This window comes from Megascapheus bottae, chromosome X (genome assembly GCF_031878675.1).
Source record: "Megascapheus bottae isolate mThoBot1 chromosome X, mThoBot2.hap1, whole genome shotgun sequence".
In the NCBI taxonomy this organism is placed as follows: Eukaryota; Metazoa; Chordata; class Mammalia; order Rodentia; family Geomyidae; genus Megascapheus; species Megascapheus bottae.
Window position 1 is genome coordinate 92838854 of NC_143547.1, and position 25977 is coordinate 92864830.

Genomic DNA, 25977 nt, shown 5'->3' on the forward strand with positions numbered 1-25977 from the left:
GGCCTGGGCACTGTCCCTGAAATATTTTTGCTCAAGGCTAGTGCTCTAACACTTTTTTGTCAGTTGTGGGGCTTGAACTGTGGGCCCAGGTTATGTCCCTGAGCTCTTCAGCTCAAGGATACTGCTCTACCAATTGAGCCAGTGACACTTCCAGTTTTCTGGTGGTTAGAGATAAGAGTCTCATGGACTTTTGTGCCTGGGCTGACTTTGAACCTAGATTCTCAGATCTTAGCCTCCTGAATAGCTAGGATTACAGGCATGAACCATGGGTGCCTGGCAGTTCTCTAACACTTGTGCCACAATACCACTTTCACTTTCCTGGTGGTTAATCGCAGATGAGTCTTATGGACTTTCCTGTCTGGGCTGGCTTTGAACTGCTCAGATCTTAGCCTTCTGAGCAGCTAGTATTATAGGCATGATTCACCAGTGCCTGGTATCCATGAGCATTTTGCTCAAGGCTACTGCTCTACCATGTGAACCACATATCCACTTCCAGCTTTTTGGTAGTTAATTTGACATGAGTCTCACAGACTTTTCTGCTTTGGGTGGCTTTGAACTACTATCCTCAGAGTTCAGCCTCCTGGCTGTTTCCAAGTGTAAGCCACTGGCTCCTGGCTATAATTGTGGTTTGAGAATAGCTTCCCTCAGGTTCCCCTTCCTGTGGCTGTTAGGATGCTCATGGTTTAGATGTCCTAGGGTGAAGCGAAATACCTCAAGTCTTGCAGCTCTTATGACTCTTCTAATTTTGAGCAAACACTTGAGGTAGTTTCTATTGTGGTAGTTTGTGAACAGTTCTCTTCCTTTATCTTCTAACAAATGAGCCTAGGGTTTTGTAGATAGCATGGGTAGCCCACAAATTCCCAGACTCAGGCAATCCTGCACAAAGCAAGGGTAAAGGTGATTTTTATCATTTTAGCCAAAACCAGAAAAACTGCTTTCAGCTATAGGAAAACTCAATAATAGGTAAAAGCCACATGAGGAAGCTTAAATCTTTCCTAATTATAAAACTAGAAAGCTTATAATTTGGAACGCTTACCCAGGCACCAGTGTCTTACACCTGTAATCCTAGCTACACAGAAGGCTGAGATCTGAGGAATGTAGTTGAAGCCAGCCAACACAAAGAAAGTGTTGACTTTTTTATCCCTTTTGCCACAAAAAAGGCAAAAGTGCAGCTCTGATTCCAGTGGTATGGTACTAGATTTGAAGGAAAAATACAAGCTCAGGTATTCAGGTAAACCACCCAAGCCCTGCGTTCAAACCACAGGACCAGCAGAAAAACAAAACAAAAGTATAAGCACTGACAAGGCAGAGAGAGAATAAAGAGTTAGAAAGCAACAAGGGAAATCTTAAGTGAGAAAATGACCAATTCTAAACAGTTCAAGTGGTGAGGCCCTGTCTAGTAAGCGTAAAGTCCAAAATAAAATAAAGAAGGAAAAATAAAACACTACTCAGTTGGATGGAGGCATGGCTGAGGCAAAAGGATGGTGAATTCAGTGTTAGATTGGGCTCTGTATCAGCTTACATGCCATCCTGACCTCCCCAGCAGATTCAAGTGGTAAAAAGAAAACTACCGTATCTTTGTGGAAACCAAACCTCTTACCTAGTCATGGACAATCATGAGAAAAATGGTTTACAATAGAGCCTGCATTTATGAACCCTGGCTCAAAATGGGGACTAAGTACAAGGGCTGAGTAATAACATACCTGGAGTAAAGCCCTTCTCTGAATGTAATTCAATTTTTTTTGCCAGTCCTGGGCCTTGAATTCAGGACCTGAACACTGTCCTTTGGCTTTGTCAAGGCTAGAGCTCTACCACTTGAGCAACAGAACCACTTCTAGCTTTTTTCTATGTATGTGGTACCAAGGACTTGAGCCTGTATCTTTGTAAATGCTAGGCAAACACTCTACCACTAGGCCAAACTCCCAGCCCCAGGCAACTCAAATTTAATGGCCCAAACCCTTCATTAATCAGGTGTGAATAATCTCCATGGTACCATGCAAGGTACCATGACCTGCTGAGTTCTAGCTCAGGGCAACAGGAATAGAAAATGGATAGAGGAGCCAGTCATGGTTATCAACAGCTCTAATTCCACAGCTTATGAGCCTGAAGCAACTGGTTCAGAAGTTCTAGGATAGCTCAACTACACGATGAGTTCTAGGTCACTGAGGACTCACAGGGAAAACTTGTCTCAAGAAATACTAGGAAAAAGATGGGGCTGGGAGTGTGGCCTAGTGGTAGAGTGCTTGCCTGACATTTATGATGCCCTGGGTTCGATTCCCTGGTACCACATAACAGAAAAAGCCTGAAGTGGTGCTGTGGCTCAAGTCATAAGGCACTAACTTTGAGAAAGCCCAAGGACAGTGTTCAGGCCCTGAGTTCAAGCCCCAGGACTGTCAAGAAAAAAAGGCAGAAGAAGAGCCGGGCGCAGTGGTCCACACCTGTAATCCTAGCTACTCAGGAGGCTGAGATCTGAGGATGGTGGCTCAAAGCCAGCCAGGGCATTAGCATTAAAGTCAGTGAGATTCTTATCTCCTATTAACCACTAGAAAACCAGTGGCCCTGAGCTGAAGGGCTTAAGAGCTCTGGGATAACACTCAGGCCCAGGGGTAGGGCGGTAGTTTTGAGCTGAAAAGCTCAGGGACAGGGCCCAGGCCTAAGAGTTCAAACCCCACAACTGACAGAAAAAAAAGAAATATTAGGAAAAAGCATCAAAACAAAAAATGGTCACTCCTAAAAAAGACTGACATAAATACTTATCTGTGGTTTTGTTACCTGCTTTAAAGATGGTAATAGGATTGTCCTATTGTTTAAAAACACCTACACAGGCGAAAAAACAAAAGAACACAACACATACAGCTGTAATTTTAAATCAAATATATAGTACCAAAGCAACTTTTACTAATAGAAGCTCAACCAATAAAAACTCCATCCACTTCTTTTTCTTAGCTTCCAAAATACAATTTTTTAACTAACACCTAATAACAGGCTTCAGCATTAACCCCCTACCTTCTCTAACACAGCAAACTATTTCTGACATCTTACTTATGTCCTAACAAGATTGTAGGTATGAAGCTTCAGTTATTCAAGGGTATGGGTGTCCACTTTTGTCAGTATTCTCTCAAGATGCTCAATTAAATTGCGGCATTTGAATCTGAAAATAAAGAGAAGAGTCAGCAAATAAAAGACACACAATCAATGACTTGCAAGTACTATGGAACATGAAGCAAGAAGACTGCCACCTATGTGAAAGTAGTGTGTTCGGCCAAGGACAAAGAATGTCAAGTGAGGATTATTTCTTGGCTCACCTCAGAAATCAGGGAAGCCAAAGGGCTGAGTGAGTCTGGAAAGCTAAGTCAGGCTCAGAAGATAACAACATAAACATAACATGGGTTGAGCCTTAATGATTATCGAAGCTACGGGATTGAGAAGCACGAAAAAAGAGTATTTGCAAATCCCCAGAAGGACCAGTTTAGTAAAAGAAAATGGACAGCTCTGTTGCTACTCACCTTATAGCTTCCCTGAGGGCATACACCAAAAGTTCTTTATTGACTTCTTCAGATCGTCTCCCTTCTTCAAGCAACTGAAAGACCCTTTCATATTCTGAAAGACATAAATGCTTCAATGTTTCTCAAAACTGAAGAAGAAATCACGCCTGTAATCAAAGCTACTCAGGAGGCTGAGATCTGAGGATCAAGGTTCAAAGCTAGCCTGGGCACAAAAGGCCCTGAGACTCTTATCTCCAATTAATCTCTAGAAAATGGGAAGTGGGTCTTGGCAAAACAATGAAGAAAGAAGTCAATCTTGTTGCAGGCCAGTCTCAGGAATTATGAATCACGACAGAATGTTAGTCATTGTGTGTGTTTATATATGTGCAGATGCACATTTGTGTGTGTGTTTGAAAACTTTAGGTCAGATACTAGCCCATACTTAACTGGGAAGACCAAAGGAACAAATGGTGCATGATATCCTTAATATGTGGCTATTAGATCCAAACGGTACAAGAGCGAGGACTCAATAGTTGCGTACCAGATGCTGTGGACATGGTATTGAAATATAAACATGACTACATAGACATAAAAATTTATGACTCTATAGATGTAGTTTTATTGCATAGATTAATATGTATCTATAACATACAAACCCTCAGCCTAATTTTAATTATGTTCTAAAATCTAAGTGCCAGTGATTGTATATAGATTCCCTCCTTGAATACTTGTTTGTTAAACACATCATTTGAAATATGATGTAAAAATCAATGTGAACAAATTATTTAATAAAAAAGAAAAATCTAATATGATCAAGTAAGATCAGAATGGAAAGTATGAGTATGAGGAACACAGCCACAATATAGAGGAACCAACATAAATTATGTAAAAATATAAAATCGACAGATTCCCTCCCCTTTAGCAGTTGGCAAGATATCCTATATAACCCACATAACCATCTCCCCAGTTCATCATGCGCTGTTCTTCCCCTACTTACTTTTTCCCAACATCTCAATTTCCTTTGTGAGCTCACGTTTTTTATTAGCTTTGATTTCCTCGAGTACTGCTGGTGCAGCCACTGCTTCAGCTTTGGAGTCACCTATAGAGAAATAGATTCTCATATGTCCTCCCCAAACGGTGTTATCACCAGGTTTGAGAAAAGGCCTGTCTACACTGCTACAAACGGAGTGTTCACACACAGAATCCAGTGGATTGGGGGAGGGGGAAGCAATGTCTCCTATCTGCATAAGCTTCAATGAAAGACTTTTCCATAAGGAGCCTTCATGTAGGCCTTCACCTGTCTCCATTGGCTACTCATGAGTGTCATGGTTAAAAGAAGCACCTGAAAACCAAACGAAGAGTGTGAGCTGTGAGGTGGGAGTGTACCTCAGGGTACTCTTTGTGGGATAAAGTAATTGACTTCAGAAGATGAAGTTTGTATGGAAACTGGTCCTATTTGAATGTTACCTTCAGCAAATAAACAAAAATTAATTCTCCTGATGCCCTATGACTTCATGAATACACATATAAACCTAGGTGGACAGGAAATTTAAGAATAAACCTTTTACAGATTCAAGAAATCTCTTGTAAACTATCACCTTGACACAATTTATGTCCAGGAAAGTTTAAAACTCACATGGTGTTCAATGTTTGATATTTTACCATAACACCCAAAATCCCATAGAGATGATTCAGCTCATGCTTTCTTCTAAGTCAGAATGCATCCCACTCCAATCTGAAAGCTCCATGTTATTCACGCTTGTGTGTAGTTCCAACCACCATGTCAGAAGCTGGAGATCAGCAGTAAGCAGCAAACACAGACACTGCACATTTAACCTTATGAAACTTACACTGTTGTGGTGGGGTGAGGTCCCAGAGGAAGTGCATAGTAGGAAAATGCATATTCATAGATGGACTTGTGGTGGTTAAATTCAGACTATGAATATGAAAGGAAACGATAGAGGGAATGATCACCCACAATTGTCGGGTGGTGGCAGTCTCTCTTGGAAGTGTTCTTTAGAGTCCAAGGAGAAGCAACTGGATTTACCCAGGATGTGGTTAAGGATCGGAGCAACAGCTACAAGATAAAGAAACAGGATTTGGAGGCCAGGAGTTTGGCCTAGTGGTAGAGTGCTTGCCTAGCATGCACGAAGAGCCGGGTTCAATTCCTTGGTACCACATACAAAAAAGTGGTGCTAAGGCTCAAGTGGTAGAGCTCTAGCCTTGAGAAAGTCCAAGGACAGTGCTTAGGCCCCGAGCTCAAGCCTAGGACTGGCAAAAAAAAAAAGAAAGAAAGAAAGAAAGAAAAAAAGAGACAGGATCCACAGAGTGAAGTTCAGTGACAAAGAAAAAAATGGGACAGAGAATAAATGCCCTAGAGATGCACAGCTTTTGGTGCCATCGTATATCTGCTTATTTCATTGTGTTGGAGGCTCTGAGAGTGCATGTAGACAGTGACATGAAATGAAAGCAGTCTGATCTGAAAGGGATTATTATATCTAATTGGTGATGTCATACCAGCGTGAGAGAGAAAAATTAGTTTTAGAAATTATTTCATTTACATTAAAGGGAAATTGTAAATGATAGAAAAGGACCAAGATTGGATTTCTATCCATTGCAGAGATAAACAATGGAAATGGAGATCCTAGAAAATTTCTTTAGGAAGGGAATAGACAACTGGGCCAAATACTGCTGAGATGAATGGCAATGCCAGCTCAGACTGTAGGTCTTGGTAGAATCCCATGTATTATTATATCAGAGGAAAACTGAAAATATAGTAAAATGACGTATGAGCCGAACACCATTGGATAAAGAGAAATGCACTCCTTTCCTGTGTGAAATTGTCCCTGTCTCACATGCTGGGAATTTTATATGTTTACAGAAACTACCACACTTTCATCATTATCAGAGAAGTTTCTTCTCCCGCCCTCAGCAGACATTCAGGTGTCTGCTCACCCACCAAAGATTAGGATACCTTCTTTTTTCCCTGACAATTGACTCTTGGATGTCAACTCCTCAGTGTGGCTTCTCTGAAATGATTGTGCACCGTCCTTGGCTTCTTTTGTTGGCTGCATTTCATTCCCAGCACTTTCTAAGTCACCTTCTACATAAGCCATCAGATCCTGGAAAATAGTAATGGACGTATGACATAAGAAAATAGCATTTTACTAACATAAAAGTGGAAAAACTGAAGGCTTCCATGCCAAAATGGTGAAGAAGTAGTTTATCTATGTGTCTCCAAGACTGAGCCTTCAGTAAACCACACAAAAATGCAAAAAATATAAAAGAGCAAGAGAGGATGACTGTTTTAACATCATAACTGCTATAGAAAAGAATTCAGAGATGGTCTGGGAAAATGTGGCCTATCTATATAAATCAGGGTTTTTTTTGCCAATCCTGGGCTTGAGCTTAGGGCCTGAGCACTGTCCTTGGACTTTCTCAAGGCTAGAACTCTACCACTTGAGCCTCAGCACCACTTTCAGCTTTTTCTATATATGTGGTATTAAGGAATCAAACCCGGTTCTTCGTGCATGCTAGACAAGCACTTTAACCACTAGGCCAAACTCCAGGCCAATAAATCAGTTTTATTCTGCCACAAAAGCAAAGAAAATAATTAAATAGATTGAACTGGAACTGGGTATTACAAATAAGCCAGTTTCAAAGGCAAGTACTGAGTATTTTTTCACATATGTAGAATATGAGGGAAGCACAAAGACATGAAAGTTAAAAGGGAATTATTAGGGTTTTACAATGGAATATGGGCAAGGTCAAGGAGATAATGCCTCTGCAGAAATTCCATAATGAAATTTATTATCATGTTGAATATACACTGATTATAGGCAAGGAAAAAAGAAGCCCAACTTATAGTCTTAAATAGAAATCTATGCCAAGCAATCAAAATACAAATGCAATTAAAGTGTAAATACAAACACTTGGCTATGACTTTTCTATGGAAATATTTATTATCTCAGTGATGATGGTCTCTATCTAGGTAACAATGAGATTATGGTTACTATCAAAAAAGAAAGTATTCCAAAATCAAACCCCACTTCTAAATTAATTCAACTGAGACTGGTGTGTGCGCACATGTGCGCGTACGTGCGCACACACCCACACATGTCAGTTCCAAGCTGCTCCAGAGACTGAGAAAAAAGGATTGCCTGTTCCCACTTATTGGACACTATCAAGGAAATAACTATCATATTTATTTAAAGGCAATCAAAATAAAAATGACAGTATTAATGAAGAAAATACTGTGTTGACAATATTGTTTCTTTAAAGTACAATTACTTCCACTTCCATTACCAAGGAGGTATGTCTAATGAGACTGACCTTGACATGATTAGAGAAAGGGAGTCATCACACAAAAAATACAAAAACAAAAACAAAACAAAACAAAAAACAGCCTTATTTTGCAGATACTCCAGTGGAGTAACAGCTCTCAATGTCCAGGAGGGGCAGCCTCATTGGAAACTCCATGAAACCTGGGTCAGTAAGGGCCCAACTTTTGTCTGTGTGATCATAGGTCTTTCTTCCAAAGGAGAAACAGATTCAATAGGGACGTTAAAATACTCCACTGAAGGAGTCAAATTTGAAACCAGTAGGAAAAGAGATGTTCTTGAGACACCCACCTCAATCAATTGCTGGGTGAGGTGTTGTACCTTTGTGATTTCAGGATGAAGGAAGCACAACTGCTGGGTAAAAGTAGACTATATCTGTCATCCCCAATAGGAAGATCTAATCCTTGTCTACCCAAGAATAAAGGAAGACTATACCAGAAAAAAAAATAACCAATGCAAAAAGGGACTAAAATCATGGATAGGCTGGGAGTGTAGCATAGTGGTAGCGTGCTCACCTAGCATGCATGAAGCCCTGGGTTCAATTCCTCAGTACAAAATACACAGAAAAGGCCAGTAGTGGTGCTGTGGCTCAGGTGGCAGAGCACTAGCCTTGCGCAAAAAGTGCCTAAGGACAATGCCTAGGCTTTGAGTTCAAGCCCCAGGCCTTGCAAAAATAAATATGGATAAAATGATAGAGACTATGCCTATCAAGCTCGAGTCCATATAATCTCTGCACTAATATACCCCTGAAAACCACTGTAGTTATATCTTGTTAGGAGTGGTGGAACATGCTTGTAATCTCAGCATTTAGACACTGTGTCAGAAAGACAGAAAGTTCAAAGACAGCTTGGGTTCCATAGTAACTTCCAAGCCAGCCTTGGATACACAGCTGGACTTAGACTCAAAAAATTCCCACTACTGTTTGATGGGTGCAAAATGAAACTTTTTGTGGGTACATTGGGTTACTCAGAGACGGTCATTTGCAAAATGATTTATGAGAGTGTGCTTTAACGACCCTTGGCTCAAAGGAAATATTCCGTTCAAAAGCTGAGCAACACTGTGTCTGTACTGCTTAGAATCATTCATTAAAACAAATGAGTTTTTGATAGGGTTAAAATTTTTTTTCTTTGGCCCTAATCAGGCAGGACATGGAATGGCCTTCAGTAAAGAGAGTGTGAAATGTCCATTATACCAGGCCAGGATCCATGACTGCCCGAAGGTTATGGGGATAAAAAATGAATAGGACACGCTACACGTGAGAAAAGCCAATGTTTTCTGTCAAAATAAATTCTCTTCATCTCTTCACATTCTGTACTGATACTTCCTGGAATAATTTACTTTATGACTTCAGTCGTCTCTATATTGTGTTGTTTGTAACTAGCCAGCCATGTCAAGGATATGAGTGGGAACTTTCCAATTACTTTATCAACCTCCTCCAAATGAAACCTTCACCAGCCTAGTTCTCAGCCAGCAGTAAATGTGCACCTTTGCCTCCAAAAGGATAGCCTCCCCAACCCCAGTATGGACCTTTTTTTTGGGGGGGGTCAGTCCTGGGCTTGAGCTCCGGGCCTGAGCACTGTCTTTGGACTTTCTCAAGGCTAGAACTCTACCACTTGAGCCTCAGCAACACTTCTGGCTTTTTTCTATATATGTGGTACCGAGGAATCAAACCCAGATCTTCGTGCATGCTCGAGCAAGCACTCTACCACTAGGCCAAACTCCTGGACCAGTATGGACCTTTCACTGAAGGTTAGAGTGCTTTCTAATTTCCTTACATTACGCCATAACCCTGGCAACCAATTGTAAAATGTGTAACCCTGGGCCGGGAGTTTGGCCTAATGGAGACTGATTGCCTAGCATATATGAAACCCTGGGTTCGATTCCTTAGGATCACATACACAGAAAAAGCCGGAAGTTGTGCTGTGGCTCAAGTGGTAGAGCTCTAGACTTGAGAAAGTCCAAGGACAGTGCTCAGGCGCTGAGTTCAAGCCTCAGGACTGGCAAAAAAAATGTAATCCTGACTCCTTAGCAACAAGGAGAAGAGGCAATAACAACCCTTAGATTAGGACAAAAAACAAGCATACCATCTCTTCTGGTGTGCTTGCCTAGCTCTGGAAAGAGTAGCAGCACATTTTTTTGCACAGAATTAAACTGCCTTAACAAAATCTGTATCTTATGTGTCTAATCATTTTGACACCAAAGGGCTATATTTCTAACAGCAGAACAATTTTTTCACCCTAAAATTAAGAGGTAAGAGCATTAGGAGTTACAGACTAGTTAGACAAAACAATTATTCTGAGGTCACTTGGGATACAGGAGTAAGCCATGCCTCAAGAAAAAGGGAAAAATTAAGCATTCATGAAACATTTATTTACACATATCACCTATGACTTTGCACCTGCTGCAGTGACCAAAAGATAATAGGATTTCCCAGATGATATAATAACATCCCAATATAGGTGAAGAAACAAGAGACCACTACAACAAAAAGATGTGGTTTCACACCAAAAGTGTAGGGCCACAATAATATAGACTGTCAACTGAAGATCGGTGTTTTGGTTAGCTTAAACCATGAAGCAGAAGAGGTGAATAGGCGTGTAAAGCTGGGTTCGGTTTAGAAGACATCAACATAAACAATTGTGAGGTCAGCCTTAATTAACCATGAACAAGGGGCCAAGGTAGGAACTGTTCTCCATCACCCAGTCCTGGCCCTGCATAAGTCTGATGGCTAATATACACAGATTCAATGGCCACCTACCTCTGTTGCTTCACTGAGGACATATTCAGCACGTAGCAGCCTTATTTTCAGATTTTCTACTACTTTAAGCATTTGAAAGATGACTTGCTGTCCTGAAAAAATAAAAAACTCAGTAGTTCTAAGAAAATAAGGATGGTTTCCTGAAAAGTTAAATTCCTCAAGAGTTCTCAAATTAAGGATGAACCATAAGTCAAATAATAAGGAAATGGTGAATGCCTGTCTTGATAACTATGACATACAAGATGAGGGAGGGGAGAGGGAGAGGGACAAGTGGAAAAGGGAGAAGTGAAGAGGGAGAAGACAGAAGTCAGGGAGAAGGAGTGAAAGAATGAGCAACACAGATACATGAGGAGGGTTTCATTACTAAAATTTACATACATAACTGTATATAATTAGAAAATTCTTAGGAAAAATGATCTAGCAAGGTATGAATGGTAACATAAGAGGTGTCTGCAAAGACATTTTAGTCCCAGGAAGGATGTACCATCATAATTATACAAAACACTACAATTCTGGGAAAGCTTCCCCCTCTTCTTGCAATTGCCATCTATCCAACACAAAAAAATTAGTCAATCTCAGTAACTTTCTCTTAACATGTAGACCTTCTACCTGACTTCACAGTTTATTCTTTCAGAAGATTCTGGCTGGGGCCAGGAGTTTGGCCTAGTGGTGGAGTGCTTGCCTAATAAGCACAATGACCCAGATTCAATTCCTCAGTACCATATTCATAGAAAAAGCAAGATGTGGTGCTGTTTATCAAGTGGTAGATCTCTAGCTTTGACAGAGCCCAAGGAAAGCACTTAGGCCCTGAGCTCAAGCCCCAGGACTGTCAAGAAAAAAAGGCAGAAGAAGAGCTTCAACTCTGGAGTCACCTCTAAGATAGAAGTCCATCACTTCTTCTTCAGTCATGTTATCATCAGGTGTGTCATCATTAGGCCCCCCTCCACTGATACCAGGGGAGTCTTCACACACAGCACCCAGTGGACGGGGCTGAGCACTGCCTCCTACCATCTCCTTAAGCTCTGATAAAATATTTTTCTTCAAGGAGGCTTCAGAAGAACCCTCAATTTTCTCCATGGGCTGTTTCTGGGAGTCATGTCTGACAGCAGCACCTGAAAAACAAATTCATAGGCTGAGCTGTGGAGTGGGAGGATTTCTTCATGCTAAGCTTGACAATTTGACTTCAGCATACAGTAAGACTGATCTGCCTTGTGCCCTCAGATTCTATGAATGCATGTAGAAATCTAGATGGACAGAAATACTAAGTAAACATTCACAGATCCATGGTATCCATGATTAACTGCCACTTTTGACACATTTTACAGGCAGAAAAAATTCAAATCTCACATGATTTGAACTTTTGAACTATTAAGTATCAGCTGCCTGATACTTAATAAACTGTCATACAAAATCCATAATGTAGATGATTCTGCTCATGGTTCCTTTCTGTGTCAAAATAATACACTTCACAGCCTAAGTCAGATATTTCTGTATGATCTACACATTTCTTGATGTTCCAGGTACTTCATTAAATGTTGGAAATTAGTAGTGATCGAGGCAGATAAGAATAATCACTGTACTTATGCAACTTAAACTATCATGGAAAGTATGTCACACAAGTACCCAGGAGGCAGTAATACATTCACAGCTGGAATTGTGCTGGTACCAGAAGAAGTAAGAAGGCATGTGAACAAAGGCAGTAGAATTAAAGTCCCCAGTTGCTAAGTGGTGGCAGGGACTACTGGGAGGTTTCTTATAACTACAACCCAATGAACAGACAGTGCTGGCTTGAGTACATGAAGAGGAAGAATGACAGGATGTGGCAAGGACCAGAGCAATAACTGTAGCTGAAAGAACTAGTGACCAAATAATGAAGCTTACTGGCAAAGAAAGGGAGAAAGGTGTTTTAGGATTAGTGTTGAGAAAATAGTGGGTCTAGGAGAGGATCAACCTGTGGATGGATCTCAATACAAATTTGGTTGGTGTTTTGAGTGCTTAGGGAATTAAGAACTGGCTTACAGCATAGCCTGGAGTGACAGTTGTTTCATTATTCTAGTGACAAGATGACAGAGTACACATTTAACAAAGGCAGGAGTGAAAAATAGTCTGATTAGTAAAGAACTGTTCAAAATACCTCATGCTTAACTAGAATACTAAGTTCAGAAAAATGTGTTGTTTCAAAATTATTACAATTAAATTAGAGAAGCATAAAAAGGGAAAGATAAGAAGCTAAGATAAACATTCACCAATAAGGAAAAAAATAAGAATGCAACTTCTAGAAAGGTCCAAAGAGTAAGCATTGGAAAACTAGGCCAAATACAGATGAGAAAGAATGACAATGTTAGTTCAAATTGTGGGTCTTTTCTATAACAAATATTGTTGGGAGGAAGCACTAGGCAGAAGAGCTGATGATTGGGGAAAGTAAAAGTATGATAAGGTAAATATGGACTGAAAGGGAATGCACCACATTTCTGTGCAAAAGCTGCGTCTATCCTACCTGCAGAGAGCTCTTTATTCTCATAGTACATCTTTAAACTTTAATTACTTCAGAGCATTTCTTTCTACATGGATACATGCACGTGATTGTTCAACAGCCAAAGATACAAATACCTTCTCCTTCTGCCTCAACTATGGTCTCAAGTTGGGATTTTTCCTCTCCTTCCAGTGTCTTCTGGGATGGAACAGTCTTGGTAGGCTCTTTTTCAGTTGTTGGTGGAGGATCCATGATTTTAGCTGGACTCTTTTCTCTTTTAAGCCTTTCAGGTTTCTCATCTCCACGATCAGCCATAATTTTCTGAAAGGGATACATTTCATTCATGACAAAGTTCAACAATCACAAAACTGCAAACAGCACTGAAAGTGTCCAGAGAAATATAGTGAATAAAAGGTTTCCTCTATGTGGCTTTATCACTGATCAGGGATGAATTAATAGAAACACACACAGAACTTGACTTGAGTTTGGCAAGGAGACTCGTCTGAAAATTCCTAATGCCTATGTAAGAGATTTACAGATGATCCACCAGGGAGTCATGGTCAAGTAAACCAGCTCTCAGAAGGCTGACATCTGAGTATTATATTACAAATAGTAACTAAAAAGTCCAAGTAAAGCCAGGTGCACTGGCTCACGTCTGTTATCCTAGCTACTCATGAGGCTGAGATCTGAGGATCGTGGTTCAAAGCCAGCAAGGACACTAAAGTATGTGAGACTCTTATCTCCAATTAACCACTAGAAAACTGGAAGTGGCACTGTGGATGAAGGGGTAGGGCAGTAGCCTTGAGCTGAAATGCTCAGGGACAGCGCCCAGGCCTAGAGTTCAAGCTCCACAACCGACCAAAAAAAAAAACAAAAAAAAACAAAAAAAAAAAGTAAGAATGCTGGTGGTTCATGTCTGTAAATCTAGGTACTAGCTGAGAACTGTGGATTGCAGTTAAAAGTTAGCTTGGGCAGGAAAGTCTGAGAGACTCCTATCTCCAATACATTACAAAACAAGCCAGAAGTGGAGCTGTAGCTCAAGTGGAAGAGGCTAGATTTCATCAAGAAATTCAGGAACAGTGTCTAGGCTGCGAGTTCAAGCCCAGAACTGGAAAAAAGAAAAAAAAATAGAAAAGAAAAAAGGAAAAAAATAGTGAACTGAGAATATGAGTCACTGTGGCCAAGTTCCAGTACTAGCACATTAACACAAAAACACACACAAAAAGTCAAAAGAACCTTCAGGAGGTACATAAGTCTTTTTAATAAATTATTTCCTAAAATAAAAAAGTACTATTACTCAAACCATTTATGAACTTACTAACAGAGTTGTAAAAGAAAAGATCAGTATTGGACATGATCCTATATGAATATAGAGACCAACATGCCAAATAAAAGACGAGCAAACAAAAAGCAAATATGGATGGCTAAAAAGACAAAAATAAACACCTAGATACTTGCAGCAGATAATGCATGTCATTCTAACTAGATAGGAAGATAAGACCTAGATAATCACAGAAGATTGAGTTTTTGAGGCCAGTCTGTGGGGAAAAATTATGATATCCCACCTCAACCAATAAAATGCTGAACTGGTCAGAGTAGGAAGCTTACAAAAAAAAAGGAAAGAAAAAAAAAGCTTGAGATGCTAGATAATGGACAAAAAGGCTCCATTTGAAAAATAAGGAAGTACATATGGGGTCATGGCTTAAGAAATGTACTACCTGTCTAGCCAGGGTAACACACTAAGTTAAAAACCAGTACCACTTACTCACTAGACACTCTGATGAAAATGAATTATAGAGCTTGTGGGTGGGGACAGGAAAACAAAACTGGAAAAGAGTAAAGGATGGTGTGACATTATCCCAAAAGAAATGAACACTTTACCTTGCATTTAACTGTAACACTTCTGTTTGTAATAACAAAAAATAAAAATTTTGAAAACTGCTAAAACTAAATGTATAAAATAAACTATATGCATGACATGATAAACTTCAAAGTAAAACGGGACAAACAAGTTCAATAATTGAAGACCAATTTTATTTACATACAGAGAAAATGTAGGAAAATAAAACCATCCATTTTAAAGATGGGTGACAATTCAATGCCAGAAATCTTTAATACTTTAAAATGATCAAAAAGTTGAATAAAAGGAAACTAGGGTTTCAAAAAAAAGTCTGTAATACCATTTTTTTTATTTGATAGGTAAATGGGTTTGCCCTCAAGCTTAGCTTGTTGTCTTTCACCTTAGCTATGATCACAGGATAGCTTTTGTTGGTCATTTTGGAAATGGTATCTAAAGGACTTTTAGGGATGGCTTTGAACCACATTCTTGGTCATCTCAGTCTCCTGAAGAGCTATGATTACATGCGTGAGCCATTACACTTGGGATGAAACAAAAAAAAAAAGTAAAGCTCCTAGCTATTCAGAAGTCTGAGATATGAGGATCAAAGCTAGAAAGTCCATGATATTGTTATTTCCACTTAATCACCAACAAGCCAGAAGCAGAATTGTGGCTCAAGTCATAGAGAGTACGAGCTTTGAACACCAAAGCTCACAGATAATAGCAATGCTGTGAATTCAAGCACAAGGACTGTCACCAAAAAACTTGTTTATAGCTTATGACAAATATTAAATTTACAGTTAACATGCAAAGTCTTTTCCAAAAATCTGTCAAGAACATGAAAATTATCTGTTTAACAATGTATTGGGCTTCCACAAAACATCTGTAAAGAAGCTCCCAGATTAGAGTTCTACTACACCCTGAGACAGAAAAAAGTGGAAACTATTCAAGTGTGTCTATAATTTCCTGAGTCACAAGAAAACTGAGTGCAATCTCAGTGGGAGCAACAGCTGCACATCCTGGCTTGTGACTCTGGGGTATTCAGAAAGGTATCCCATGTTGCTACACCCAGATCCACACCCATAGCTAAGATAAGCAATCCTGGATAGAAAATTCAGGAAACAGTTCCCCCGTGGGTGAGACCAGTATGCCAGGAAAAGTTGGCACTGCATGGCTGAGGCTGAATCCCAGATCACAAACGACCCACTGTTCCCACAAGATGAAGGGCTGCATTCGTCTGAAATGCTCTGAAACACAGACATACCAACAAGCAGACCACTGGCACATGTGCCTGTCCAGGAGACCCATATGGGTCCAATCCAATGTGGGCAGCCCCTGCAGAAACAGACCACAGCACCCCAACCCCGGCAGACCAGTGTCAGCATGGGACAAGGCCCAGGGGTGTGCCCTCCAGGGGCAAGTAGAGAAACTGCAGCAAGCTTTCTTAAGGAAGACCCCTCCCTTCTCCTTCCTTCTCCCAAAGCCCCTTCCCCCTCAGGTAGGGGAGCAGCCTACATTACCCTGCAGGGGAAAAAAACAAACAAACAAAAAAAAAAACCAGAGTCCTGGAATCCTCTAGAAGGTCCAAGGAAGAGAAATCAGGACAGACCTATCTGGGGTTTCGTGCCAGCTCGCCGAGACAACAGTCTCTTCAGGACGCCGGACAGCACCCCTTCCCAGCCCCCTGCTCCGACCAATATATCCCTTCCTCTTAGCTGAGGAACCGCTTGGGAAAGGCCCACACAGAAATGACCACAGACCCCAACCACAGCCCCGGAGTCCCTTCCACCCACAAAATCCGCAAAAAGACCCAAGGAGTAGCCTTCTGCTCGACGAGGCAACTATTCAGCCCCAAAGCCACCGTCCGTCCACCGCCCCCCACCCCGCCACCTGCCCCTCACAGAACCTGAAAAAGTGCCCAAGTGGAAAGCCTTTGCTCCGCACCCCAACCACAGTCCCAGAGCCGCACACCGCCCCACAGAATTCGCAAAAGGGTGGGTGGGGGAGCCTTCCGCTCCACGCCCCAACCACGGCACTAGAGACCCTCCCCATTCCATCCCCAAGAGAACCCGCCAAAGGCCCCAGGAGAAGCCTTCGGGGTCCGTCGAGTGAACCCGCAGGTGTGGCGGCAAACACCTCAGAGGACCCATGAAGTAAACCCACCCGGTAGACCTGGGAGCAAGTGACGCACCTACGCTGCAGGGCACATTGAGATTCCCGGGCGCAGAGTTTTCTCCCAGTACTTACCTATCTACGGCCAAAATGCCGACCTGAAGTGGAGAGACCGCGAGCACCTCCAAAATGACGGAGAAGCCACGCGCTTCCCTTCTAAAATGGCGGGTAGTGGCACGCCCCTTCTAAAATGGCGGGAATGGCCACGCCCCTTCTAAAATGGCGGGTAGTGGCACGCCCCTTCTAAAATGGCGGGAATGGCCACGCACCTTCGAAAATGGCGGGTAGTGCAACGCCCCCTTCTAAAATGGCGGGTAGTGGCACGCAGCCTTTCTAAAATGGTGGGTAGTACTACGCCCCTTGTAAAATGATGGGTAGTGCCACGCCCTTTCTAAAATGACGGGTAGGGCCACGCCCCTTCTAAAATGGCAGCAGGGCCACGCCCCTTCTAAAATGGCGGGTAGTGGCACGCTGCCTTTGTAAAATGGCGGGTAGTGCCACGCCACCTTCTAAAATGGCGGGTAGTGGCACGCTACCTTTCTAAAATGGCGGGTAGTGCCACGCCCCTTCTAAAAGGGCGGCATGGCCACGCCCCTTCTAAAATGGCGACATGGTCACGCCCCTTCTAAAATGGCGGGCAGGCCACGCCCCTTCTAAAATGGCGGCATGGCCACTCCCTTTCTAAAATGGCAGGCAGGCCACGCCCCTTCTAAAATGGCGCGTAGTGCCACTCCCCTTCTAAAATGGCGGGCAGGGCCACGCCCCTTGTAAAATGGCGGGCAGGGCCACGCCCCTTCTAAAAGGGCGGCATGGCCACGCCCCTTCTAAAATGGCGACATGGTCACGCCCCTTCTAAAATGGCGGGCAGGCTACGCCCCTTCTAAAATGGCAGGAAGCGGCCCGCCTCCTGCCCCGGAGGACTCTCTAGGGCCGCCTCCAGGTGCAGATCACCTCGCACTTGGGCCCCTCTGTGGCCCGGGGTGGCAGTGCAGGGCAGCTTTGTCCCCAAAAGGTGGCCATTCCCGGGACTTGAACTCGGGGATGGGCACTGTCCTTGGACTTTCTCTACCACCTGAACCACAGTGCTGCTTCGGCTTGTTGGAATAGTTTATTGGAGAAAATGACAGGTTTTCCTGCCCAGGCTGGCTTTGAACCGCCATGCTCAGATCTCAGCCTCTAGAGTAGCTACGTCCCAGGGGAATTTGATATATTGTCGTCCAAGGATAGAGGGACCAGGGCACCCAGGCAGTGGCCAGCAGCACCAACCTGACCCTGGCGATAGCACGTGCTCCTCCTCTGGAGAACCGGGACTTGTGTGCATATGTACAGAGCCTCATGGGCCGCGAGTCTGGCGTGCAGCATGACCCAAGGCACCCTTGGCTCTGTCGCCACGCATTTTGTCTCATGCACCATTTGGACATTGTCTTCTGGGTACAAGGGCCAATTGACAAATCTTGACGATTCCCAATCGGATCCCTACACACAAAGCCTAAAGTCCTGGGTGCTACCCAGGGTGCACCTTTTGAAGGAACCAGAGTCAATTCTTTCCCTCAGCAAAACACCGGAGGGGTAAGAACTAGAAATAGTAGCAAATGCAACCTTTCTGCTGTTAACATGAAGAATACCCCTACATACAAATATGGTAGATTCAGGAGAGAAGCAAGACAATGTAGGTCTTTAGGAAAGCTAACTCACAGTCCAGCAAATTAAACACTACGTATCAGATATTCAAAAGGGCAGGGTGTAGTCATGGAGAGGCCATAGACAAATGAGAGTAAGGGGAGGATGCACTCAAAACATGCAATGCAGATTGACAAAGGGCCGGGAGTTTGGCCTAGTGGTAGAGTGCTTGCCTAGCATGCATGAAGCCCTGGCTTTAATTCCTTGGTACCACATCCATAGAAAAAGTGATGCTGTGACACAAGTGCTAGAACACTTGCCTTGAGTAAACCCAAGAACAGTGCTCACACCCAGAGTTCTATCCCCAGGACTAGCAAAAAAAAAACCAAAATAACAAAAAACTAACAAAAAAATTGAGGAAATTGCTTGGGTTTGGAGGGATGGGTGGAAATGACAAGTTTATGACTTTGATCATTATTTACTATATTCATATGGTACATTGTTAAATGGCAACTCATTTCTACAACTACTTAAATGTAAACATAATTTTTAAAGAGAAAATGAAAAGAATAATGAAAAGCTACTATGTTCTTTTCATGTGCTAGGTATTATACTACATGCTTTTATCCATTTACCAATCAATAAGTTAAAAAAAACTTAAATAACTGAAAACTTGGGTCAAATGATAAAGTACCAGCATGATTCTCATGTCGTGAATGTGAAATTCTGTGTCTATTTAAATTTTTTGTTTGAGAGCTAAAGGGTGAAAAATTTCAGCAGAGGAGCTCATTGTACATTGATGAAAATGAACTACTCTAAAATTTGTGGGTGGATACAGGAGAGAGTGATGAGGATAGAATGAGGAAACAGAAGACACCGTATAAAAGGAAAAGGACTCATGACCTGACTCATATAACTGTAATCTTTCTGTATATCACCTTTACAATAACAATTAAAAAATGTTTTGATGGGCCGGGAGTTTGGCCTAGTGGTAGAGTGCTTGCCTAGCATGCATGAAGACCGGGGTTCGATTCCTCGGTACCACATACATAGAAAAAAGCTGGAAGTGGTGCTGAGTCTCAAGTGGTAGAGCTCTAGTCTTGAGAAAGTCCAAGGACAGTGCTCAGGCCCTGAGCTCAAGCCCAGGACTAGCAAAAAAACCCAAAAAAACAAAAAAAACAAAAAACTTCCGAAATGGCACTGTGGCTCAAGTGATATAGCGCTCGCCTTAAGCAAAAATGCTCAGGGACAGTGCCCAGTCCCTGAGTTCAAGCCCAGGACTGGCAAAAAAAAAAAGTTTTGTTGTTGCTGGTGATGCTGAAATCCAGGTCTTTGCATATGGTAGGCAAAATGTTCTATGCTGAGTTACATCCATATAGTATGAATTGAATTCAAACAAATCCTGGCAAAAGCCTACTACAGCAGAACATGACAGCTTCTTGTTGGATGGGAATTTGGGGAGATACTTAATACTCATAGTGTTGTTGTCTTAGTCAGTTGGAGTTGTAACAGAGTACCAAGACATAGTAATTTAAATTAAACACTTTCTTCTCTTCATTATGGACATGTGGAACTCCCATATCAGGGTACCTCAGGGTACCAGAATGATCATATTCTGATGAGGACCTCTGCATGGTTTATAGTCAGCTACCTTTCTATGTTCACTTGTATGTGTGTGTGTGTGTTTCTGTGTGTGTGTGTTTGTGTGTTTCTGTGTGTGTGTGTTTATGAGAGAGAGAGAGAGAGAGGGGGGGGGGGAGGGAGGGAGGGAGGGAGGGAGGGAGGGAGGGAGGGAGGGAGAGAAAGAGAGAGATCTCACAGTGTAAGTGAAGTAGTCATCATATCATGGACACCCATCCCTTATAACTTCATCAAAAAACCCTACAACATTGCACCCAAATAACAAATCTGGTGGGTGTGGATGATAAACTTTTTTGTGCCAGTCCTTGGGCTTGAAGTCAGGGCCTTGGTGCTGTGTTTACCCTTTTTTGCCCAAAGCTAGTGATCTACCAGCTGAGCGATAGCATCACTTTAAGCTTTTTTGGTAGATTATTGAAGATAAGAATCTCATGGACTTTCCTATATGGGCTGGCTTCAAAACAGGATCCTCAGATTTCAGCCTCCTGAGTAGCTAAGATTATAAGTGTGAACTAGCAGGCCAGCCATACTTTTTTTTTAAATACAATGTATTGAGGAAGGAATTGATATCAGGATTACTAAATAGAATCCTGCCAGTCACAATACAAACATGAAATTAACAGTACATAGAGAAATCACCACAGAAAAATACACTGAATAGTTTGTGTATAAACAAGATAAACAAGAAATTAACAAATCATAGGACCCACATTGAAAATAACCAAATACAATGAAAGGATAGAAGTGTTGCTAAAGTGTTAGAGAGACCAATCAACAATATGGTGAAGAAAAAAAGACACTTAAAACCAAAAACAGTAGCCAGAGCCAGGTATGATGAGACATAGACACAACCACAGCATTTGGAGACAGCAACTTGCAGGCAAGCCTGGTCCTCATACCTGGCACAAGTCTCAAAAACAAAATTACATTATCCATGTGAAAGTCGCAATTTTAACATAGGCATATTGAATTATCAATAGGCAATCGTGGGCATCATGGGTTTCCATGGAGTTTACGGTGATGAATCCTGGCTCTCTAGGAAGTTGGGGTGCAGAATAAAGGCGGAAAAAGAACTGTGGCTGGAGTGTTTAAAGCCCTCTTTGGAATACCTGACTTTTGTGACTGAGTTAATAGAGAATTTGAGAAGCACAATTAGGAAGGATATATTTTCCCCTAGACCCTCTAGTACAGGGTGTTTGAGTCATCCAATGATGCCAGGCCAATCACCATGACTTGTAAAGGAGTATCTCAAGACAGTGGGGATAAGAAATGGGTAGAGAAGCTTTGCATAGTGGCGCAAATCTGTTATGTCGGTGTTAAAGTGGCTAAGGTCGGAAGACCACAAGGTTTAGGAAAGTCTGGGCTCCACAGTGAATTCAAGGTCATCCTGTGTATACAAGGAGACACCTTTTCCCCAACAATCAGTGAAAATGAAAGAAAAGAAACGAAAAGGCAGTTTTAGATGCCATCTTGCTGCAAAGGAGAAAACATTAATAGGGTTTCCCAAATGATATAGTAACAGGAGGAGCCCCAAGGGAGTAAATAAATGAACACACCAACAGCAAGCTGTCTTTTCAAAGCAAATCCATGGAGTCACATTCCAATATTTAATAACAGAAATTTGTAACATTCAAAAGTTCCACTCCTTTCCCTTTCATTAGCTTTTGATATTAGATAACTCTATTGATCAACACATACCATAAGCTTTCAGTATTGGTATGCTACATTCTTGAACTCAACAAGCTACTCTCCTCTTATTGAACACAGCAAACTACTCTCTTCTTATTGAGCACTGTCATAAGAGGATTTTATATTTGGGATTTATTTTTCTTGAGTTTCTTGTTGATTGTCCTTAGCCTTTCTTCAAGCTGCTTAACTAAGTCTTGGGCTTTGAGTCTAAAAATAAAGACACAGGTCATTATGTGGTAAGAAGCATCAAGGCAAAATGAGACATGGGAAATAACAGCCACAAATTCAGATGTAAGCTTTATATTAATGGAAAGCACATAAGCTCTGTTTTGGTCTTGAACCTTGTATTCTCTCATAACCTCTAACTTTTAGTAAGAAGAAAAGAAAATTGAATTGCTGTTTCTCTCTGACGTTGCCTATTTTTATCTGATTATCATACTCTAAGATTGAGCAAGATAACTTTAAGGAAGTCACTTATTTTAGTAAATTATTTTTGGGGGCCCCAAAAGTATTTGCTCTGAAAAACACTTATCTCAAGGATAAACAGCTGTTTTGGAAGGGGTGTAGAATGGTAATTTATTACCTAGAGCAAAGTACAGACATCTACTCAAGTTTGAAGAAAAATCTCAAATACAAAAAGAACCCAAGATTAGCAGGCTACCTTTTATGTCACTTGGCCTAATTAGTAAAGGAATCTAACATTAAAATGATGAAATATACCAAGTGTCCTTTAAAAAAATGGGATCACTTATTCTAAGGTGAATTTGAGCCAAGCCCAAAGTAATGTTTCACCATAAGTGCATATGATGTTAAAACTTAATCGCACCTCTTATCAGATGTGATCGTATAACATCTAGATAAATGAACTATATCTGCCTTTCTTCTGTTTCAATTTACTAATAAATATTTTTGTCTCTAATTCAATGTATCATCATGTTCTCTTTTTGCAACAACATCAACAAACCCAGAGACCAGGCAAAAATCTCCTTTTTTTGCAGACTATTTCCTAGAGCATCAAAAGTCACTGATCAGCCAGGTGCTGGTAGCTCATGAGTTGTAATCCTAGTTGCTCAAGAAGATGAGATCTGAGAATGGAGGGTCAAAGCTGGAAAGTCTATGAGACTTTTATCTGTATTTAACCAGCAGAAAAGTAGAAGTGGTGCTGTGGCTCAAAGTGGTAGTGTGAAAAAGCTCAGAGAAATGTGTAGGCCCTGTATTCAAGCCCCACAACTAACTACAAAGTCCTTGAAGCAGAAACAATTAAAAGACCCCCAGAGATCCTATGACTTGGAAGGTACTGTGGGAAATGGGGTGGTAGCTCATGACCTACTTGGGAATAGTATGTCTACAAATTAAAGATACTAAAGCAAAGACAACATTGTTCAATTGAAGATGAGTATCCTGATCTGATCACACTGCACTGAGGCTCAGATGATACCCACACAAAGAGAGAAGTCAGCCTTAACTATGAATGAAGTCTAGTGATGAAGAAACTTAGGGCAATGTCTGTCCACCACCTATCATTTTGGGTTCTGAATGGGTCCAGTTGTTAAAGAAGATGAACAGTTCCCATTTCCCCTCACCTTTTAACCTCCATGATAGTATACTCAACAAGTTCTTTCTTAAATTCCAGGGTTCCTTGCATTTCTTCAAGCAACTGGAAGATCCTTAAATATCCTAGAGAAAAGTAATCCCACATATATTGCAAAAAAATAAAGAAAAAAAAACGCATGTCAATTCTGGTGAATACGTGTCTCAGCAATCATGTATCATGACATACAATGTTAGTGTATTTGTGAGTGTGTCTGTGTGTACATACTTGTAAGCAAATGCCTAGATATGTGCTTGTATGTGTGTATCAAATGCCTAAGTTGAGATATTGTCCCATATGTAATTACTAATATCAATAATAAAGTAAATTAAGAATTACAAAAAGTATCAGTTTTTTAACCTTCTAAAGAGGAACCATTATACATTACATAAGAAATGCACCTGTGGTGAGGGTGACATAGGCACCCAAGTATTTTTACCAGTAGCCATCTACCCAATGCACACTTACCTTCTCCCAAGTTGTGAAGTTCCTTACTGAGCTCACGCTTAGTATCAACATTGAACACCTCAGGTCCAATGAGCTTCAAACAGGGCACCACAGATGTTGAAGGCACTTCTTCCACTATGAAGTCACCTGTAAAGAGACCACAATTCATATCTTTTCCTCCAACTATGCCACTACCAGGATTGACTGGTCCATTAACAAAAGGGTATCCTCAGACACAAAATCCAGTGGAGTAGAGGAAGGACTGGGTATGACACATCTAAATTGTGATGGAAAATGTTTTGACAAAGAGGCTTCAGATAGGCCCTGATATCTCAACAAGGTGTGTTTATTGGCATTCTGAGTGACAGTACCATCTACAATCCAAATTGAGAGGCAAGCTATGAGGCTAGCGGTCTCATAGGCCGACATGGACATCTAAATGTTCTTTTAAGTTAAAGTGATTTATTTCAGAGCAAGAACATTATCCACAGGGAAATCTTGTATTGACACGTTTCCCTCCAGAAAATACAATAAAACCTTCCTTCTCGTGACCTCTGGTACCATATTTGTACACAGTAACCTGGATGAACAGGACAAATACAAAGTAAACTTTCCCAGTGACTACCTGTCTCTTCAATACAATTTACATAAGGCACAAATCTGGGGTCAGAGGCATGTCTCAGATAGTAGAGCAATAGCCAATGAGCAAAGGCAGCAGAACAGATACCAAGTTCAAGTCCTGGCCTCAGGAAGAAAATAACGGAGGAAAAGCTCAAATATATACTATCCAAGTGCCTAGTATTTGTAACACATTACTCAAAATCCCATGGTGTAGATGATTCTGCTGCTATTTCCTTTTTCTGTCCAAGTGGGGTGCCTTCAAGTCTGACACCTCTATGTCATTTACACATGTTCTGCTTTTCCTGGGACAAGGACAAAAGCTGGGATCAAGAGTGAGCAAGACAAGAAAAAATTACCACTTATTTATATTCAGCTTAACTGTCATAGAGGTGGAGAGAAGTCACAGCACAAGTGCAAAGTGAAGACAGCACACTTACAGCTGGACTTATGCCAGTGAAGAGGCAAGAAGAGATGGTAAAGAGAGGAGTACAATGCTATCCATATGGCCAGGAGTGTGGCTTAGTGATAGAGTGCTTGCCTAACATGCACAAAGCCCTGGATTCAATTTCTCAGTACCACATATACAGAAAAGGCTGGAAGTGTTATCGTAGCTCATGTAATAGAAATCTAGCCTTAAGAAAGTCCAAGATAGTGTCCAGACACTGAGTTCAAGCCCCAGGACTGGCAAAAATGCTACCCACAGTTGTCAGAGAGTGAAGGAGGGAGGCTGTAGGAGGTGTCTTCAAAGTAGACTTATGAATGGAGAGAGAGAGACGGGGGGGAGGGAGGGAGAGAGAGAGAGAGCGCTTGAGCAAATGCAGAGGAAGAGTTACAGGATTTGGGAAGCCCAGGACAGCAGCCATAATGGGCAAAACCAGGGAACAGAACGAATGTCAGCACTCCAGTATATTCCAGTGGCCATCCTCCTAACACACACTTACCTTCTCCCAAGATCTGAATTTTCTTACTGGCCTTACGATCAGTGCCAACGATTACCTCAGGTTCTGTTGGCTTCACACTGGACACCACAGTTGATGAAGGCGCTGCTTTGACTTTGCTATCACCTGTGGAGAGGTCATGGTTCAAATTTCTTCTTCCAACTATGTTACAACAAGGCTTGACAAGCAGGCCTGCCCCTTCCTGACATAAAGGAACTTTTCAGATGCAAAATCCAGCAGAATAGGTGAAGCACTAGTTATGCCTCATCAGAAGGACCAAATTTGGATATACTAGCATTCACATAGCCCCTGGCTTCTACTGGCTGATAGGAGCATCTGCAATCCAAATGGAAGGCTTCATTATAAGA

At 41.6% G+C, this 25977-nt stretch overlaps 2 protein-coding genes across 3 annotated transcripts in view; both read right to left on the minus strand.

The window, feature by feature from the left end:
• Window positions 1–2859: 2859 nt before the first annotated feature.
• Window positions 2860–17228, minus strand: LOC150041585 (uncharacterized). Of its 2 annotated transcripts, none has more exons than XM_090326094.1 (8): window positions 17141–17228; window positions 13194–13377; window positions 11456–11695; window positions 10584–10675; window positions 6460–6607; window positions 4519–4584; window positions 3507–3600; window positions 2860–3151 (listed from the first exon to the last, which is right to left on the minus strand). In XM_090326094.1, the coding sequence occupies exons 2-8, from the start codon at window positions 13369–13371 to the stop codon at window positions 3079–3081; spliced, it is 891 nt and encodes a 296-aa protein (XP_090182220.1). In that variant the 5' UTR covers window positions 13372–13377; window positions 17141–17228; the 3' UTR covers window positions 2860–3078. The 2 variants fall into 2 exon arrangements, with proteins under 2 accessions (XP_090182220.1, XP_090182219.1); XM_090326093.1 differs by having other exon boundaries at window positions 4483–4584.
• A 4903-nt stretch (window positions 17229–22131) lies between these two features.
• The window catches only part of LOC150041586 (sarcoma antigen 1-like), a 45551-nt gene continuing 41705 nt past the window's right edge, over window positions 22132–25977 (minus strand). Inside the window, exons 4-7 of the mRNA XM_090326107.1 lie at window positions 25613–25735; window positions 24072–24197; window positions 23596–23689; window positions 22132–22219 (exon numbers count right to left, since the gene is read on the minus strand). Coding sequence (XP_090182233.1) covers window positions 22132–22219; window positions 23596–23689; window positions 24072–24197; window positions 25613–25735 — 431 coding nt within the window. The remainder of the gene's footprint in view (window positions 22220–23595; window positions 23690–24071; window positions 24198–25612; window positions 25736–25977) is intronic.